General features: G+C 39.5%; 1 protein-coding gene across 4 annotated transcripts in view; it reads left to right on the top strand.

Annotated features, from left to right (window-relative positions):
• Positions 1 to 15745, top strand: part of pikfyve (phosphoinositide kinase, FYVE finger containing) — a 154231-nt gene extending 138486 nt beyond the window's left edge. For all 4 annotated transcript variants that reach the window (XM_060827485.1, XM_060827484.1, XM_060827486.1 and 1 more), the window contains 6 exons: positions 4689 to 4865; positions 6286 to 6389; positions 10745 to 10873; positions 11386 to 11647; positions 13128 to 13202; positions 14469 to 15745. In XM_060827485.1, coding sequence (XP_060683468.1) covers positions 4689 to 4865; positions 6286 to 6389; positions 10745 to 10873; positions 11386 to 11647; positions 13128 to 13202; positions 14469 to 14584 — 863 coding nt within the window. In that variant the 3' untranslated portion in view covers positions 14585 to 15745. The remainder of the gene's footprint in view (positions 1 to 4688; positions 4866 to 6285; positions 6390 to 10744; positions 10874 to 11385; positions 11648 to 13127; positions 13203 to 14468) is intronic.
• Positions 15746 to 17744: the final 1999 nt, after the last annotated feature.

Raw genomic sequence — 17744 nt, forward strand, 5'->3', positions numbered from 1 at the left:
AGTAATCTAGGCAAGTGAAGAATATTTCACAACACATGTTATTTGTGCCTTACAAATTGTGAATAGCCTCTCAGCAATTAATTGCCACAGAATTCCTCATACGTTGTAGTTACTTATTTATAAAGTTAATCCAGTATTTCATGAACGGTAGTTAGAAGAAGATACAGCAATGGTAATACCATTGCATGTCAGGAGGAAATGATTGGGTTCATGCTTGTTAGACACGGTCACTGATATTAGAACATAGAACATAGAAAAATACAGCGCAGTACAGGCCCTTCGGCCCTCGATGTTGCGCCGACCGAAGCCTACCTAACCTACACTAGCCCAATAACCTCCATATGTTTATCCAATGCCCGCTTAAATGACCATAAAGAGGGAGAGTCCACCACTGCTACTGGCAGGGCATTCCATGAACTCACAACCCGCTGAGTAAAGAATCTACCCCTAACATCTGTCCTGTACCTACCATCCCTTAATTTAAAGTTGTGTTCCCTAGTAACAGCTGACTCCATTAGCGGAAAAAGGTTCACACTGTCAACCCTATCTAAACCCCTAATCATCTTGTACACCTCTATCAAATCTCCCCTAAACCTTTTTTTCTCCAATGAGAACAGCCCCAAGTGCCTCAGCCTTTCCTCATATGATCTTCCTGCCATGCCAGGCAACATCCTGGCAAACCTCCTCTGCACTCGTTCCAATACCTCCACATCCTTCCTATAGTATGGCAACCAAAACTGCACACAATACTCCAGATGCGGCCGCACCAGTGTCTTATACAACTGCAACATGACCTCAGGACTCCGGAACTCAATTCCTCTACCAATAAAGCCCAGTACACCATATGTCGTCTTCACAGCGCTATTTACCTGGGTGGCAACTTTCAGAGATCTGTGTACATGGACACCAAGATCCCTCTGCTCATCCACACTACCAAGTAGCCTATCATTAGCCCAGTAATCCATCTTCTTGTTACTACTACCAAAGTGAATGACTTCACACTTAGCTACATTGAACTCCATTTGCCACCTTTCTGCCCAGCTCTGCAACTTATCTATATCCCGCTGTAACCTGCCACATCCTTCTTCGCTGTCCACAACTCCACCAACTTTCATGTCATCCGCAAACTTACTCACCCAGCCTTCAAGCCCCTCCTCTAGGTCATTTATAAAAATGACAAACAGCAATGGTCCCAAAACAGATCCTTGTGGAACACCGCTAGTAACTGCACTCCAAGATGAACCTATACCATCAATTACTACCCGCTGTCTCCTTCCAGCCAGCCAATTCCTAATCCAAACCTCTAATGCACCCTCAATGCTATACCTCCGTAGTTTTTGCATTAGTCTGCCATGAGGTACCTTATTGAATGCCTTGCTAAAATCCATATACACCACATCTACTGCTTTACCCTCGTCCACTTCCTTGGTCACCTTCTCAAAGAACTCAATAAGGTTTGTGAGGCACGACCTGCCCTTCACAAAACCATGCTGACTATCCTTGATCACATTATTCCTATCCAGATGTTCATAAATCCTATCCCTTACGATTCTCTCTAAGACTTTGCCCACAACAGAAGTGAGACTCACTGGCCTATAGTTACTCGGGCTATCCCTACTCCCCTTCTTGAACAAGGGGACCACATTCGCTATCCTCCAGTCTTCTGGCACTATTCCCATAGACAACGACGACATAAAAATCAAGGCCAATGGCTCCACTATCTCCTCCCTAGCTTCCCAGAGGATCCTAGGATAAATGCCATCAGGCCCAGGGGACTTATCTATTTTCATTCTTTCCAGTATTCCCCAGATCTCTTCCCTACATACCTCAAGGCCATCCATTCTAATCACTTGTGACTCAATATTCACATCAGCAACAGTGTCCTGTTCCTGAGTGAATACTGACGAAAAGTATTGATTTAGTGTCTCTCCAATCTCCTCCGCCTCCACGCACAACTTCCCACTACTATCCTTGACTGGACCGATACCTACCCTAGTCATCCTTTTATTCCTGACATACCTATAGAAAGCCTTTGGGTTTTCCCTAATCCTACCAACTAAGGACTTTTCGTGTCCCCTTCTCGCTGCTCTTAGCGCTCTCTTTAGATCCTTCCTGGCTACCTTATAACTCTCAATCGCCCCAACTGAACCTTCACGCCTCATCTTTACATAGGCCGCCCTCTTCCCTTTCACAAGGGATTCCAATTCCTTATTAAACTATGGCTCCCTCACAAGACCCTTTACTCCCTGCCTGACTGGTACATACTTATCAAGGACACCCATTAGCTGTTCCTTGAATAATCTCCACATATCATTTGTGTCCTTCCCTTGAAGCCTAGTTTTCCAATCCACGCATCCTAAGTCATGCCTCACCGCATCATAATTTCCCTGCCCCCAGCTATAACCCTTGCCCTGCAGTGCACACTTATCCCTCTCCATCACTAGAGTAAAAGTCACCGAGTTGTGGCCGTTGTCCCTGAAGTGCTCACCTACCTCCAAGTCTATCACCTGGCCTGGTTCATTACCTGGAACCAAATCCAGTATAGCCTCACCTCTTGTTGGCCTGTCTACATATTGTGTCAGGAAACCCTCCTGCACACATTGGACAAACACCGACCCATCTAACGAACTCGAGCTATAGCTTTCCCAGTCAATATCTGGGAAGTTAAAGTCCTGCTACTTTCACTCTTCTCCTGAATCATCCTCGCAATACTTTCCTCTACTTCTCTCGGACTATTAGGAGGCCTGTAGAAAACTCCTAACAGGGTGACCTCACCTAACTATTTCTAACCTCAGCCCAAACTACCTCAGATGGCAAGTCTTCCTCCATCGTCCTTTCCACCGCTGTAATACTATCCTTGACAAGCAATGCCACACCTCCCCCTCTTTTACCCCCATCTCTGACCCTACTAAAACATTTAAACCCTGGAACCTGCAACAGCCATTCCTGTCCCTGTTCTACCCACATCTCTGTAATGGCCACAACATCGAAGTCCCAGGTACCAACCCACGCTGCAAGTTCACCTACCTTATTTCTTATACTTCTGGCATTGAAGTATACACACTTCAAGCCACCTTCCTGTTTACAGGCACCCTCCTTCGAGGTCGATGCCATGTTCCTAACCTCCCTACACTCAAGGTCCTGTACCCTAAAGCTACAGTCCAGGTTCCCATGCCCCTGCAGAGTTAGTTTAAACCCTCCCAAAGAGCACTAGCAAACCTGCCCCCAAGGATACTGGTGCCCCTCAGGCTCAGGTGTAGACCATCCTTTTTATAGAGGTCCCACCTTCCCCAGAAAGAACCCCAGTTGTCCAGAAACCGGAATCCCTCCCTCCTGCACCATCCCTGTAGCCACGCATTTAACTGTTCTCTCTCCCTATTCCTCGACTCTATCACGTGGCACGGGTAACAAACCAGAGACAACAACTCTGTTTGTTCTAACTCTGAGCTTCCAACCTAGCTCCCTGAAAGCCTGCCTCACATCCTCATCCCTCTTCCTACCTATGTCGTTGGTGCCAACGTGGACCACGATCTAGGGCTGCTCCCCCTCCCCCTTAAGGACCTGGAAAACACGATCAGAGACATCACGTACCCTTGCACCTGGGAGGCAACATACCAATCGTGAGTCTCTGTCACCCCCGCAAAACCGCCTATCTATCTCACTATTGAGTCCCCAATAACTATCGCTCTACCTTTCTCCACCCTTCCCTTCTGAGCAACAGGGACAGGCTCCGTGCCAGAGGCCTGAACCTCGTTGCTTACCCCTGGTAAGTCATTCCCCCACCCCCACAAGTATCCAAAGCGGTATACTTGTTCTTGAGGGGAATGACCGCAGGGGGTCCCTGCACTGGCTGCTTCCTCCCACTCCCCACTCCCCCTCACTGTCACCCATCTCTCTATAACTTTCAGAGTAACTACTTCCCTAAAGCTCTGATCTATGACCACCTCTGCCTCCCAAATGATCCGCAGTTTATCCAACTCCAGCTCCAGTTCCCTAACACGGTCTTGGAGGAGCTGGAAATGGGTGCACTTGCAAGTGTAATCAGCAGGGACGCTAATGGCTTCCCTCACCTCATACATGTTGCAAGAGGAACAGGTCTTGCTGCATATTGACACACTGTTTCAATATCTAGGGAGTTGTGAACGATACTGAACATTGTTTGCTGATAATTGCACATATTCCTTGATAACTGCATGAAGAAGTGGAAGTCATTGGTGAAATGTTTGAAGATAGTTGGGCCTTGGACACTACCCTAAGGAACTCCTGCTGGGATGTCCTTGGACTGAATATGATTGATTTCCAGTAACTGCCACTATCTTTTATCTGTGCTTGGCATGACTCCAACCAGTTTACCCTGATTCCCATTGACTGCAGTTTTGCCAGGACTTCTGAATGCCCCATACAGACTCTTGCTGCCTTGATGTCAAGGACAGTCACTCTGACCACCCTTGTTGAATTTGGCTCTTGTTTAATACCTGGACCAAAGCTTTCATGGGGTCTGGAGCCAAGTGACCCTGGCAGAACCCAAATGAATATCAGTGAGCAGATAATGGCTATGTGATTGCCACTTGATAGCACTTTCAGCAACAGTTATGAGTGAATGAATTAATCTTTTACCATAAAGGAAGAGAACAAATCTGACCGCAATTTCCACTGAGCAATTTGTTTATAACAATGTTTTTGTACAGAATTTTCAGATGCCAATGCCAAGTTTTACTGTAGAATTTATTATGCTGAAGATTTCCACAAAATGCGAGAAGTGATTTTGGCTAGTAATGAGGAGGACTTCATCCGATCACTGTCTCACTGTGTGCCATGGCAAGCCCGAGGAGGCAAATCAGGAGCAGCCTTTTATGCTACAGAAGGTAAAAGAATTTGTTGGTTCAATGAAATGAACTAGGATTCAATGAGACTTTTTTTCAAACATAGTGTGTAAATAATTAAAATGTCAGTTACTGATACACTGTACAAAGTTTCAATGTCAATACCGCAAAAGTACACTTCAGATAATGTAAATATCAAATAGTAGCAAATTTCTATTTATCTCCATTGTTGAAGAATTGCAGGTTTACCAAACTGGAGACTGGAAGAGTATAAAGCTTTTAAATTTGGGATATTTGAAATCTATAATGAATGTGTCAAAACTATACTACTTATGAACTGAGACCATCGCGTTTTACAAAATTTCCAGGTTTAAATTTCCATTGTTTTCTATTGAATCCTTAAAATTATAAGTTGCATTTCCCTAATTTCTTTCTTATATTATGGATGGATAAAATAATATATGCTAATTTAGCTGTTTTAATGCGAAGCAGCTACTATTATTTGTAGGCAAACACAGAAACTAATTTGTGTATATCAAGGTCCACACAAGCTGCAAAAATGATAAGTAACCATTTGGTTGTAGAATGAATATTTGTCACAATGTTGGGCAAGACCCTGTTCCTAGAATGGTACCATGTGATTTTTTTCATTTATTTGTGATTCAGGCAATCACAAAGTGATTGTACCTGCATGTATTGAGAATTGGTGGAAAATGGCCGTGTCCTGTGCAGTTATGTAATTGTAGATGTTGGGATAAAGAGACAGGAATTTAAAATGTTCATAGTGTACTTAGAAACAAGTTAATTTGTGAAATGGCATACAAAAGGAGGCCTGAGATGCCAGTGTTCTTTAATTGAGAGCTTCTGTTCTAATGTGTGCTCAAAAGGTTTATAAAGGTTTTGAAGCTACTGGTAACTTCTATTTTTGAAGTGTATTTGATTTTAAAGAATCATTGTGAACTTTTGGCAATAATCCAATTTGGTACTTCCATGTGACGTGTAACAGTGCTGAAAATGGTGGTTGACCTTTTTAGAATTGAAAGATGTTTCACCCCTGTTCACTACTATCACATACTTTAAATTGCCCTTTAGTTCAAAGTAAAAACGATTATACTGAAGAAAAGGAGTTGATGAATCTTTATCACACTAGTGACGTCATTGAGAGGAGGCATATCAGTGCCTTGCCATTCAATCGTATTTAAGCGTGTCCTAGTAGAAGGTCACATTAACTATGTTAAAGCAAAATAAGAGAATGGAGATTGTTATATTGTGCATTTTTGTTCTGTCTTACTCTCCTGAAAATGTAGTTGAGATGTTAGTTTGAGTTTGTGTTTTTGTTCAGAAATCTTGTTCATTTTCTAGAAGAAAAGTGTCAGTTGTGAGGTTTTTTGTCTTTATTACCAAGTACTGACAAATATATTTTATGTAACTTCTGTCATTTTTAAAATGTAATCTTTTCTAGATGACCGTTTTATTCTGAAGCAGATGCCTCGATTGGAAGTCCAGTCTTTCTTGGATTTTGCTCCTCACTATTTTACTTACATTACAACTGCTGTTCAGCAAAAGGTAATTAAGGTTTGGAGGTGGCAGATATGGAGATTGCCCATCTTATGCCATTTTCTGTTCCTCGTACTAAAAGCTTCAATTTCTTGTTGCAGTCCGACTTCAGAATATCATACTTTATACTGGTGCTTTATATGTGGTAGAGCATCAATGGAATGTTAACCTTTGAGAGTTTCACAATTAAGTCTTGGATATTTTTCTTGTACTCATTTTAGATTGGGAATACTAAGTTTTATCATTTTTTGCTAATCCCCAATCATTGTGATTGTCAATCAGTGCTTTATATAAGTGACAGGAATCAGAGAGATTCTGATCTACATTGCTTGCTATAAAAATTGAACTTTTAAGATATCAGTTTTGCAAAGCCATTAATTTTTCATTTGGTGGCTGCCAGTTGCACAGTTTTACTGCATAATGCCCTTTGAAATGCTCAGCGCTAAACTCAAAACAACGTAATGCAGAAATAATTAAATATTACTTCATTGGGACAATTCCAGATACTGGAGCATCTGACCTTAATTATATTCGAGAGATGTAAATACAGGCACTTGCATACCTGCAGAGGGAAGACTGGAAGGCGAGTCGTAGTGAGAAACTGTTACAATTCTCGTGGTGGACTACCTATAGTTTTAATCTTCAAGAATATAAAAGCAGAAGAATTTTGGATAAATAATTTAACTTTGGTAGGAGGGATCAGGAGTGTTAATTTCCAACTAAAGAAACACAAACTTCCCAGCAGTTCCATCAACACCTGCAGAGAGAATTTTGAGTCGTATGTTATCTTTAAAACTGTAGGAAGATAGTATGTTGATGAAAAGGGGGAGATTTTGTTGAGGCTGGGAGTGATATGGAACAAAAGTGAGTGGTATTGGCTGGAGTGAAGAGACAAAACATTTGTGCAATTCAAGAGTACAGGCCAGAGTAGTGAACAGCTCCATCTGAAAACAAAGGTCAAGATTCAAATCAGCACATGGCTTAACAAGTTCTTGGACAGAATTCATGGTCAAAAATGATTAATTTCGCAATGAACCCAGAAATGTTAAATTAATCATCCATTAGTTCAAAGCTTCAGTCTCAACCCAATTATTTGTATGCAATTTTGCCAAACAATAGCACCACCTAGTGGAAATTGTGGACTTAGGTCATTGCACTTTTTGAACTGAAAACAATTGGGGAAATTAATTAAACCAAAGACAATAAGTAAAATATATACAAAGCAAATGCTGGGAGTGTACTTCTATCTGCTGCTCCAGATTTTTTTAAAATTGCAATTCATAATTTCCAAAAGGTTGGAAGGTACAATTAACACCATGCAGGTTAGGAGGGAGAGAAGAGAGGGGATTAGAGTGGTATACCTGAGCTTGGAAGTGTAGGAATCCATTATTAGGAAACATTCATAATGAGTGGATAGTAGCTGCATGATTTCGAGAGAGAAATTGCTTTTGACAAACTAGTCGAGTTTTTGTGTGTGCTACTAGCAGATTACAGGAAAGAGAACCTGTGAACATTGTTTCAGAAGACATCCAATACACTAAAATGCAAAAGATTTGTTTTACAAGATTAGGGCTTACGGGAGGTTTGAAAGTAATAATGTTACAATCCCAGTTGATTGGTTGTAATCCTGAAAATGCCAGATCCCAGAATGAAACCTCATTTGATTGATCATGAACTTAATTTTGTTTTTGTTGCTGATTACCTTAGCAGCTGCAAATATTATCTAACAGAAGAACATGAACTTATTACATAAAACAAACCAAAGCTAAACCTAGTGGTCACTAATCTATTTGAAGATCAGCAAAATTAAATGTTCCATTCACTAATCCCCTAAATTCCTGCTGGATACTTGACTGGAGCAGATGCCTTTTTGGAAACTGTCTTCAGGTCACTATTCCAAATTACTGTTCAGGGGATACCTTAACAGAGCTGAAACAACACATCTGCCTCTGTGTTAGATTTACTAATTCCAAAATGATAATTTGTATTGTAAGTGTTTTTTATTATTGCGTATTTTTTATCATAATTAGTTTGGATTGAGGAATGTTTAAGAGAGTCAGAATAAAGGAGTTTACGATCTTGTACATGCTACAAACCTTTGGGCTTAAATTTCAACTATTTATAATCTATATTATTTAATTAGATCAGAGTACTAAATGTATCCAAGGCCCTAAAGGAGCCTTCCACATCCATCAAAGTTTTACCTGCACATCCACCAATATAATTTATTGTGTCCGTTGCTCCCGACGCGGTCTCCTCTACATTGGGGAGACTGGACGCCTCCTAGCAGAGCGCTTTAGGGAACATCTCTGGGACACCCGCACCAATCAACCACACCGCCCTGTGGCCCAACATTTCAACTCCCCCTCCCACTCTGCCGAGGACATGGAGGTCCTGGCCCTCCTTCACCGCCGCTCCCTCACCACCTGATGCCTGGAGGAAGAACGCCTCATCTTCTGCCTCGGAATACTTCAACCCCAGGGCATCAATGTGGATTTCAACAGTTTCCTCACTTTCCCTTCCCCCACCTCACCCCAGTTCCAAACTTCCAGCTCAGCACTGTCCTCATGACTTGTCCTACCTGCCTATCTTCTTTTCCACCTATCCACTCCACCCTCCTCCCTGACCTATTACCTTCATCCCCTCTCCCACTCACCTATTGTACTCTATGCTACTTTCTCCCCACCACCACCTTCCTCTCATTTATCCCTCCACCCTTCAGGCACTTGCCTGTATTCCTGATGAAGGGCTCTTGCCCGAAACGTCTCGATTTCGCTGCTCCTCGGATGCTGCCTGAACTGCTGTGCTTTTCCAGCACCACTAATCCAGAATATGGTTTCCAGCATCTGCAGTCATTGTTGTTACCTACTAATGTATCCATATTTACTGATGATACAAAGCTAAGTAGGAAAGCAAACTCCAGATTACTCAAAAAGGCTGCAAAGGAATGTGTATGAATGGGCAAGATAAATATAAAGAAATGTGAAATAATGCATTTTGATAAAATTATAAAAGCAAAATTTTTTTCAAACTAACAAGAGACCATCAGAGATTCTGCATAGTTATCACAAAGTTTATAGAAAGGCAAAGCAAATTCTATGTTTGCCCCTATTTAAAGGTGGTTGGTGTACAAGAGTACAACAGTCTTTGTGATTATATAGCATTTTGCTGATACCACATTGGAAAACTATGAAGTCTTTCCTGTGACAATGCTATGGCTTTAAGAGGTGTATTTTGTCCTGGTTTATTTTGAGAGAGATTGAACAAGAAGCACAGAGCTGTCTATGGTAACATAAACAGTTGGTGAAGTTTGAGTTTTTTAAAGTTGTAAGAATAGAAGCACCCTGGATGGGTATGGCCTGCTCTTTCAGACCAGCAGTTCTAGATTTATTTTTGGTTTTTAGGTTGAGCTTTAAGCAATTGCTGTTGGAGTTTTAACGGGGTAGAAGCTGCTGGACTTTTGAAGAAGTAGAAGTTTTTTTTCACCCCCTCGGCTACAGCTGGTAGCTGGCATTTTTCCTCTTGCAGGCATTATGTAAGAAAAATTGCCCCAACGAGTGTGTTTATGGGATGTTGCTGTATTTTAAACAGTTAATTAGTAATACTTATTATTCAAAGTTCTTCTTTCTTTTCTTATATTTTAACTATAGTCTTGAATGATATTGAAATAACTATAGTGTTTTGCTTAATGTTGAATAGTTTGACCAGTCAAATTGCATCTGGAACACAGCACATTACACTTGTCTTTAAAATAAGGAAAAGTTAGGCTATCTTCTTTAAAATTATTTTGATGGGTCTGGTCTTCACTGAATGAAAAATATGCTTCCCTTAGCAGTATTCAATGCAAGTTCACAACTGATTGCTGGGATGAGGAGGCTTTCCTGTGAGGAGAGGTTTAGGAAAATCGGGCTTTAGTCTTTGGCATTTATTAAAAGGAAAATATCTCAATCAAAAGAGTAAGAACTTAAGACGGCTTGAAAGCCAAGAGATTGTTTCCCCTGGCTGGAGACTTTAAAAGTGGCATTTGTCTTGGAATAAAGTGTTGTCTGCTTCAGATTGAAATGAAGAGCAATCATAATGAATCTTTGAATTCTCCATGCCACTGGTTTGTGGCAGTTCATTTGTGAGTATTCAAGACAGAGATCAAAACATTTTTGAGAAATAACGGAATCAAATGATTTGGGGAATAAAGTGGGAATGTGGAATTGATATAGAAAACCATCTATAATTTCATCAAATGGCGAAGGAGGTTATATAGTTTGGTCCTTCTATTTCTTATGAGCTTCTATTGACGTCTCAAATTACTTACTTTAGATCGATGTTCAAATTATGTTTTTTTACTTCCTCCCTGAACTATTATACAGAGACCGACAGCATTGGCTAAAATTCTGGGGGTATATCGAATAGGCTACAAGAATTCTCAGAATAATACAGAAAAGAAACTTGATCTTTTGGTTATGGAGAATCTCTTCTATGGAAGAAAAATGGCTCAGGTACATGATATAAATTGCAAACAGTTTAAATTCACATTTGGTTTCTAAATTAAAGTTGTTCCATAAAACTTGGGTAATGGTTAAAAAAATTGGGAAATGAAAACCATTCTTGTGAACAGATTATATACCCAACTATTATAAAGCAGTGAATTGGTTCTTCAGAAATCTAATGTAATGGTTCACAATCAAAGGTGCATCAGTTCCGACATAATTCTGAGAGATTGAATAAAAAAATCACACCACTTCTAAAGATCGCCAAAGTTTTGTTTTAATTTATGAGCTGTGGGTCACACTTGCACGATCAGCATTTATGGCCCATCCCTAGTTGCCCTTGCGCTGTCTTTTTTTTTGCAGTAATCTATTTGATGTACATATATCTACAGTGCCATGAGAGAGGGAATTCTGAATTTTGACCCAGTGAAATTAGAAAAATAACTTTCGATTCCCTGTTTTCCTTTTCTAAATGCAAACTTTTTTTGAGTCCTTAAATTTATTATTTTTCTTCTGTACAGGTTTTTGATTTAAAAGGTTCTTTAAGGAATCGAAATGTTAAAACTGAAACTGGAAAGGAAACATGTGATGTTGTATTACTGGATGAAAACCTATTAAAAATGATACGTGATAACCCTCTTTATATTCGATCGCACTGTAAAGCTGTGCTGCGGGCATCCATTCATAGTGATGCGTATTTTCTGTCCAGTCATCTCATCATTGACTATTCCTTGCTTGTGGGCCGAGATGACGTTACAAATGAATTGGTTGTTGGAATTATTGGTAAGTGCATTAGTGGTTTATGGTCTTTTTATTTTGTTTACTACAACACAGTGCAGATATTGTTGTCACTACTACTAGAGGAGAAAGAGGAGAATAAGGTGACAACAGTTGTGCAGGCTGACAGCTCTTCTCCTGCCATGAAAGAAAGTTGCCTTTTACAGTAACAGTTTATAACTTGTGTTCCAACTCAAACAGTAGATGCACAACCACAGTGGAAAGTCAGAAAATATATTGTATAAAAGGAAGCCATTTTTGCCATGGTGTTTTTACTAAACAAAGCAGAGCTATCCAGCCTAACCCCAGTTTTAAGCTCTTGTTCTGTAGCCTTTAGGTTAAAGCACTTTGTGCTCATTTAATTTTTTTATTCAATGAAATTCTTTCAAGTGCCAGACCAGCATCTAGCCTGAAAATCTATCTTTCAAAACCTCTCTAATCTTCCACCACTTAAAAGCCCTCATTATAGACAACTTTGCTTTGGGAAGAAGATCCTTTTTATCCTCTTTCTTTAAATCCTTCATAATTTTATTCATCTCAAATAAATCTCCCCTCAGCCTTCTCTATTCCTAAGAAAACAACCCCAGTCATACAATCTTCCTTTGCTGCTAAAATTCTCTAGTCCTGGTAACATTAGTATCTGATCCTTAACCAAATGCATTGTCTCATGTATTGTGGATTCAATTCCATTTCCCAGTTTTGAACATTTGATTAAAATTGGATATATGATTAATAGTGAGAAAGATAATGTCATCTGAGCATTTCTTAGTTGCACCCTCTCCATTTAATTCAAATTATTGGGTATAAACCATGGGCAACACAGTAGCACAGTGGACGACATGTGACACAGTGGTTAGCACTGCTGCCTCACAGCGCCAGGGACCTGGCTTCAATTCCCACCTGAGGCAACTGTCTGTGTGGAGTTTGCACATTCTCCCGTGTCTGTGTGGGTTTCCTCTGGGTGCTCTGGTTTCCTCCCACAGTCCAAAAATGTGCAGGTTTGGTGAATTGGCCATGCTAAATTGCCCATAGTGTTAGGTGTAGGAGAATGGGTCTGGGTGGATTGCTCTTCGGAGGGTTGGTGTGGACTTGTTGGGCTGAAGGGCCTGTTTCCACACTGTAAGTAATCTAATCTAAAAAACTAATATGCAGTAATATGGAAATGATCCTTCAATCACAAAAACCTTTGTCAACTTTAGATTTACTTCCTGTGTCTTGACCAATTTTGGATCTCATTTGTTGCTGTCTCTTGGATCCGGTGGTGTCTCAACTCTTCTGATAAGAAAGTTCATTTTTTTCCCAGTTTAATAATTTTATTTCTGGGCTGCCCTTGCTTTTCTCTACTGTACATTGGTACATAAACATGTTGCATTTCAAATGCAACCACTATTGTGTTTTTTAATCTATCTTCAGATAACAGTAAAAGTGCAAAGAAAAATGTTGTGATTTATTGTTAACATCTTCCTTTTGATTTTGATTTATTTAGATTATATTAGGACATTTACTTGGGATAAAAAACTTGAAATGGTGGTAAAGTCTACAGGAATCTTAGGTGGACAAGGTGAGTCTGATTATAGCCACTGTTTACTAGTTCAAGAAAAGAATGAGAAAATATTCTCTCCAAGTCTTGGATAAATGTGTAGGTCAGAAACAAAACAAGGAATTTTGTTTTTTTTACCCTGTGAGAATCTTGGTTTTTGAGAAAACTTTCAGCAGAATAACGTTTGGCTTCCAGGGCTGACTTGGAACCATTTGTTGTCTAACTTTGCTGTTCAGAAAAGAGTTTTCTGTAGCTCCATGTCAAGGGCTTATGCTCGAAACGTCGAATTCTCTATTCCTGAGATGCTGCCTGGCCTGCTGTGCTTTGACCAGCAACACATTTGCAACTATTGCAATAGCAACCATTATTTCAGTATTTGTATTTTAAATCACTGTTAATGGATGAGCCCTAGCTCCCCATATCTTCAAATGTTTTCTGGAAAACCCTGAGTAAACATTTTGTCAAAGTCTCCTTTTTTAAAAAAAGATAAAAGCTTGATTGTTAATTATTTTAAGCTGTTGCAATATATGCCGTTTCCACAAGGTCAGCCTTTCAGCTGGCCTATCTTATTTTCAGTGAGCAATAAAGTAGGTCAGGTTGAATAACATCATATGTTATGCTGACCCTTCGATAATGTGACAGAATGGAAGAGATAGTAGCATACCCAAATGTAGAGCAAGGTGCTTAGTGTTGTCACTGTCTTTTGAACAAATTAGTTTTATACACTTCCTGATGAAATTTACTTGAATTACAGTGAAACATGAGCATGCATAATCTATCATGCCAAACAGTTCGTTTCTGTGTTGCATATTATATGTGAGAAGTCCATGACTTAGTTTCTGACTGCTTCATTAGACTTGAGTGGGTGTGAAAAAACATTGTTTCTTTTGTAATTGTGGTACTGTCAATTTCACCTATCATTATCATCATGGATTTACCTGGAAATGTCCATACTCCGCTTGCTTTCGTGATGTTTACAGGTAGGGTAATAAAGGCATTACATGAAACTTGTAGAAAGTCTTGAGGGACTTCTGGTATTTACAATGTAATGTACAACAGTAAACACCCAAGTCTAATAAACTAGTTATATTTACACAATGTTTGGTGCAGATAAGCTTAAAATTGATTAAGTGGGGAGTTTTTTTTTAACTCTATAAATTTTTGATCTATAGTCATTAAAGCGAGTAAAGCACCTTGCTTCAGCCACTGGTTTTCATATGTTAAAAATAGAATCTTGTACCACATCTGTTTTTAAAACATGACAACATTGGGTTTTTTTTTCCACAGGAAAGATGCCAACTGTAGTTTCCCCAGAGCTTTATAGAACAAGATTCTGTGAAGCAATGGACAAGTATTTCCTGAAGGTCCCAGACCACTGGACAGGCCTTGGTGTGAGCTGCTGAAAAGACAGGCAGTATTCAAGACAACATTGGAGTAAACTGTTCAATGGCATCACTGGATAAGTGCTATGGAAGGGGAGAAAATGTGGATTGTTCATTTGAACATGGACAGCACTGAGGCAGAAAACACTGTACATATAGGTTTTATTACAGTATTGCATAAGAATAGAAAATAATTCTGTTTCAGTGGGGGAAAAAGTAAATTTTTAGGTTAATTTTGGATGGATGAAAAATCACTGTTTCACAAAACAACAGTGTACTTGGCATTTCAAATGTCCCTATTTAAGGGACATGAATGAGACCTGCAAAACTTGAACAATATTTCCATTTTAACATCACTATTCAATAGTGCAACTAATTGCAGGGTTTACCTTTCAAAAAAGCACAAAGTGCTGCTCTCAAATATTTAGTTCAGTACTCACACACTGCGCACACATACTGTAGACGCTATTTATATTACCTTTGTTTGCTGTAGAGAAAAGTCATATGTTAAATGGGGCATTTTATATATAGATTGTCTGCCTGACTGAGAGCTATAAAATACTTGTTGCTTCAGTGTTCATATTAAGAATATATGCCTTTAAGTAAAAGATTGGAAAGTTTTCAGTGTTGATATGACACTCCCATTGCAATATATTGCTGCAGGCCCATCAAAATTCAAATCAAGTTTTGAAATTTCTGAATTGTTGCTATGAATTTTAAAGTATACTCCAACTGCAGTATTTGTCCACATGGTGCACTTTGTAGATCTTTTTTTCCTGACACGGGTACAGAGATTTGTAAATAGAAATAGTTACAAGTGGCAAATTGAGTTTTGAGTTTTTTTGCCTTCCAACTTCATGCAAGTGTCTTTATATAATAAATAACTTGAATTAATAATAATTCAGGCTAATTTGACAACTGCCGGTGATGCACTTTGAAAAGCTGGTTTGGATCATGCTTCAAAATAGATGGGGTCCAACACATCTTTGAATTGAGTTTGCGAACTTAATTTTTAAGAGGACTGACTAAGAGAAATTAAATGCCACCAAGACTATCTTGAGAAATCTGGAGCACTAATGTACAGTAAATCTTTAAATTCAGTAAGGTATTTTATAATGTTCAAAATGTGTTTGTTATTTGAGACCGTATTGGTACTTCTGACAATAATTGTGTGCTAATGAATAAAATAATAAAATATGACAAACAATGGAATGTGAATACACTCAACATTTTTAAATTTTGCACCATTTACTGTTCAGGCCGCATAAATTTTCTTATATTGCCATCTTTCATGGCCATTTTAATTGTTTACATTTGGCTGGATTTTTCTAACATTGATTTTAAACATTTATACTTCCAATGTCTTTTATTTTACACTGCTCGTGTTCTGTCAACACTACTTCTGTAAATGGACTTCATTTTTCTACCCATCAATGTCTCTTTCATCTAATTTCCAGGTATTTACAAAGCTAAACCAAGGGACTGAACAGAGAACTCTTCCTGCGATCTTGAAATATAACTCAAGAACATGTTGACAGGGCCCTTAGCCAAGTCCAGTCCATTTTCCGCACTTTGGCCCTCACTGTCTGTCTGTCTCTCTCTCTCTCCTTCCCCTTCCCCTTCTCTCTCTCCCCCCCCCCAAATCCAAATCCACCCATTTCTGACTTGACCTATCCCCACACCCATCTAGTGACCGCAGACACCCCTGCCTGCCATCTTATTTCCTGACCTATTTACAGTCCAAAGAGAGAAGGTATCTTAAAGCTGTTTTTGGACCTTTGAACTGTGTAAACATGGCAAATTACAGCAGTTAGCACTGCAAATAGGAGTGTGCCTTCTGCAAGGATTTCTGCACTGTTCTTTGCAAGGATTGCTTCATTTTGTCTGTTAGAATGGAAGATATGCCCAAAGAAATCATAGCATGGTAAGTAGGCAACCTAAGTGGAGATTGTGAAACAGATTGGAGGATTCTAAATAGTCTGTTCCCTGCTTGGTTCTGCAATTAATTGTTCTGAGAAACCGTCCTCAAAACAAGTTATAAACATGTCCAAGACCATCTTTGCTAATTTGATTTTCTCAAACTATACAAAGATTGCCCTGGATGGTTCTCCCCTTGGCAGTTACAATTCTGCGCTTTCCATCTGCCATCAATGAAATAGACCACATATAGCGATCTTTGGGAATCAAGGGTCCAGTGAAAGCAAGGAACTCAAAAATTCATATTTGTATCGAAAAAGGTCTGGCGAAGTTAATTGGAATTGAAAGTCAGAAAATCCTATAGGTCCTCACAGGATGCTCACATCAATCAAAAAGAGCTGCAGAGATAGTGAATGCACTAACTGATTTGCCAAAATTGCCTGGATTCTGGAATGATCCAGCTGGTTTGGGTGACAGAACATATATTTAAGATAGGGTTGAAAGAGAAAACTGAGAACTGCAGGCTAATAAACTGGGGAAATAAATGAGGAAATTTAATGCAGAGAGGTGAACTGATTCATTTAGGTGGGAAGTACAAAGAAAGAGAATATAAAATCATTTTAAAGAGGGTGCAGGATCAGAGGGACCTAGGGAAGGGCCTACAAATCATTGAAAGCACCAGGGCAAGTTAAAATAGCAAGCAATAAAGCAAATAGGATCCTGAGCTTTATAAATAGGGGAACAGAGTGCTTTTGTATTGATAAGCCCTTACAAAACACTGATTTGGCCTCAACTGGGATGTTGTTCTAGACACCTCACGTTGAGGAGGAAGTGAGTATGATACCCTGGATAAGGAATGTCTATGAAATTGATAGGTTAGAGAAACTGGGACTCTGTAATCGGGAAAGAGGATTAAGATGGAATTTGATAGAGGTATTCAAAATATGAGGCTCATGAATATGATCAGAAGGAGCTGTTTCCACTGGTTGCCATTTTTAACTTTGTCCACCCCAGTCCAACACCAGCACCTTCACATAAATTGATAGAAGGATTGAGAACTAGGGAACATGATTTAAGTTGAAAGGGAAAAGAGCCACGACAAAGATTACTTTTATGTAGCAAGTGGTTAGGGTCTGGAATGTACTGTCAGAAAAGAAAAGGCTGCTGGGAAAAGGTGAATAATTAACACTTGACATGATTTGCTCTTGCAGGGTCTTGCCTTTGGAAACACCAAGCCAAGCACCCTCATTTAAAAGCAAAACAT

Source organism: Hemiscyllium ocellatum, chromosome 7 (genome assembly GCF_020745735.1).
Source record: "Hemiscyllium ocellatum isolate sHemOce1 chromosome 7, sHemOce1.pat.X.cur, whole genome shotgun sequence".
Lineage (NCBI taxonomy): Eukaryota > Metazoa > Chordata > Chondrichthyes > Orectolobiformes > Hemiscylliidae > Hemiscyllium > Hemiscyllium ocellatum.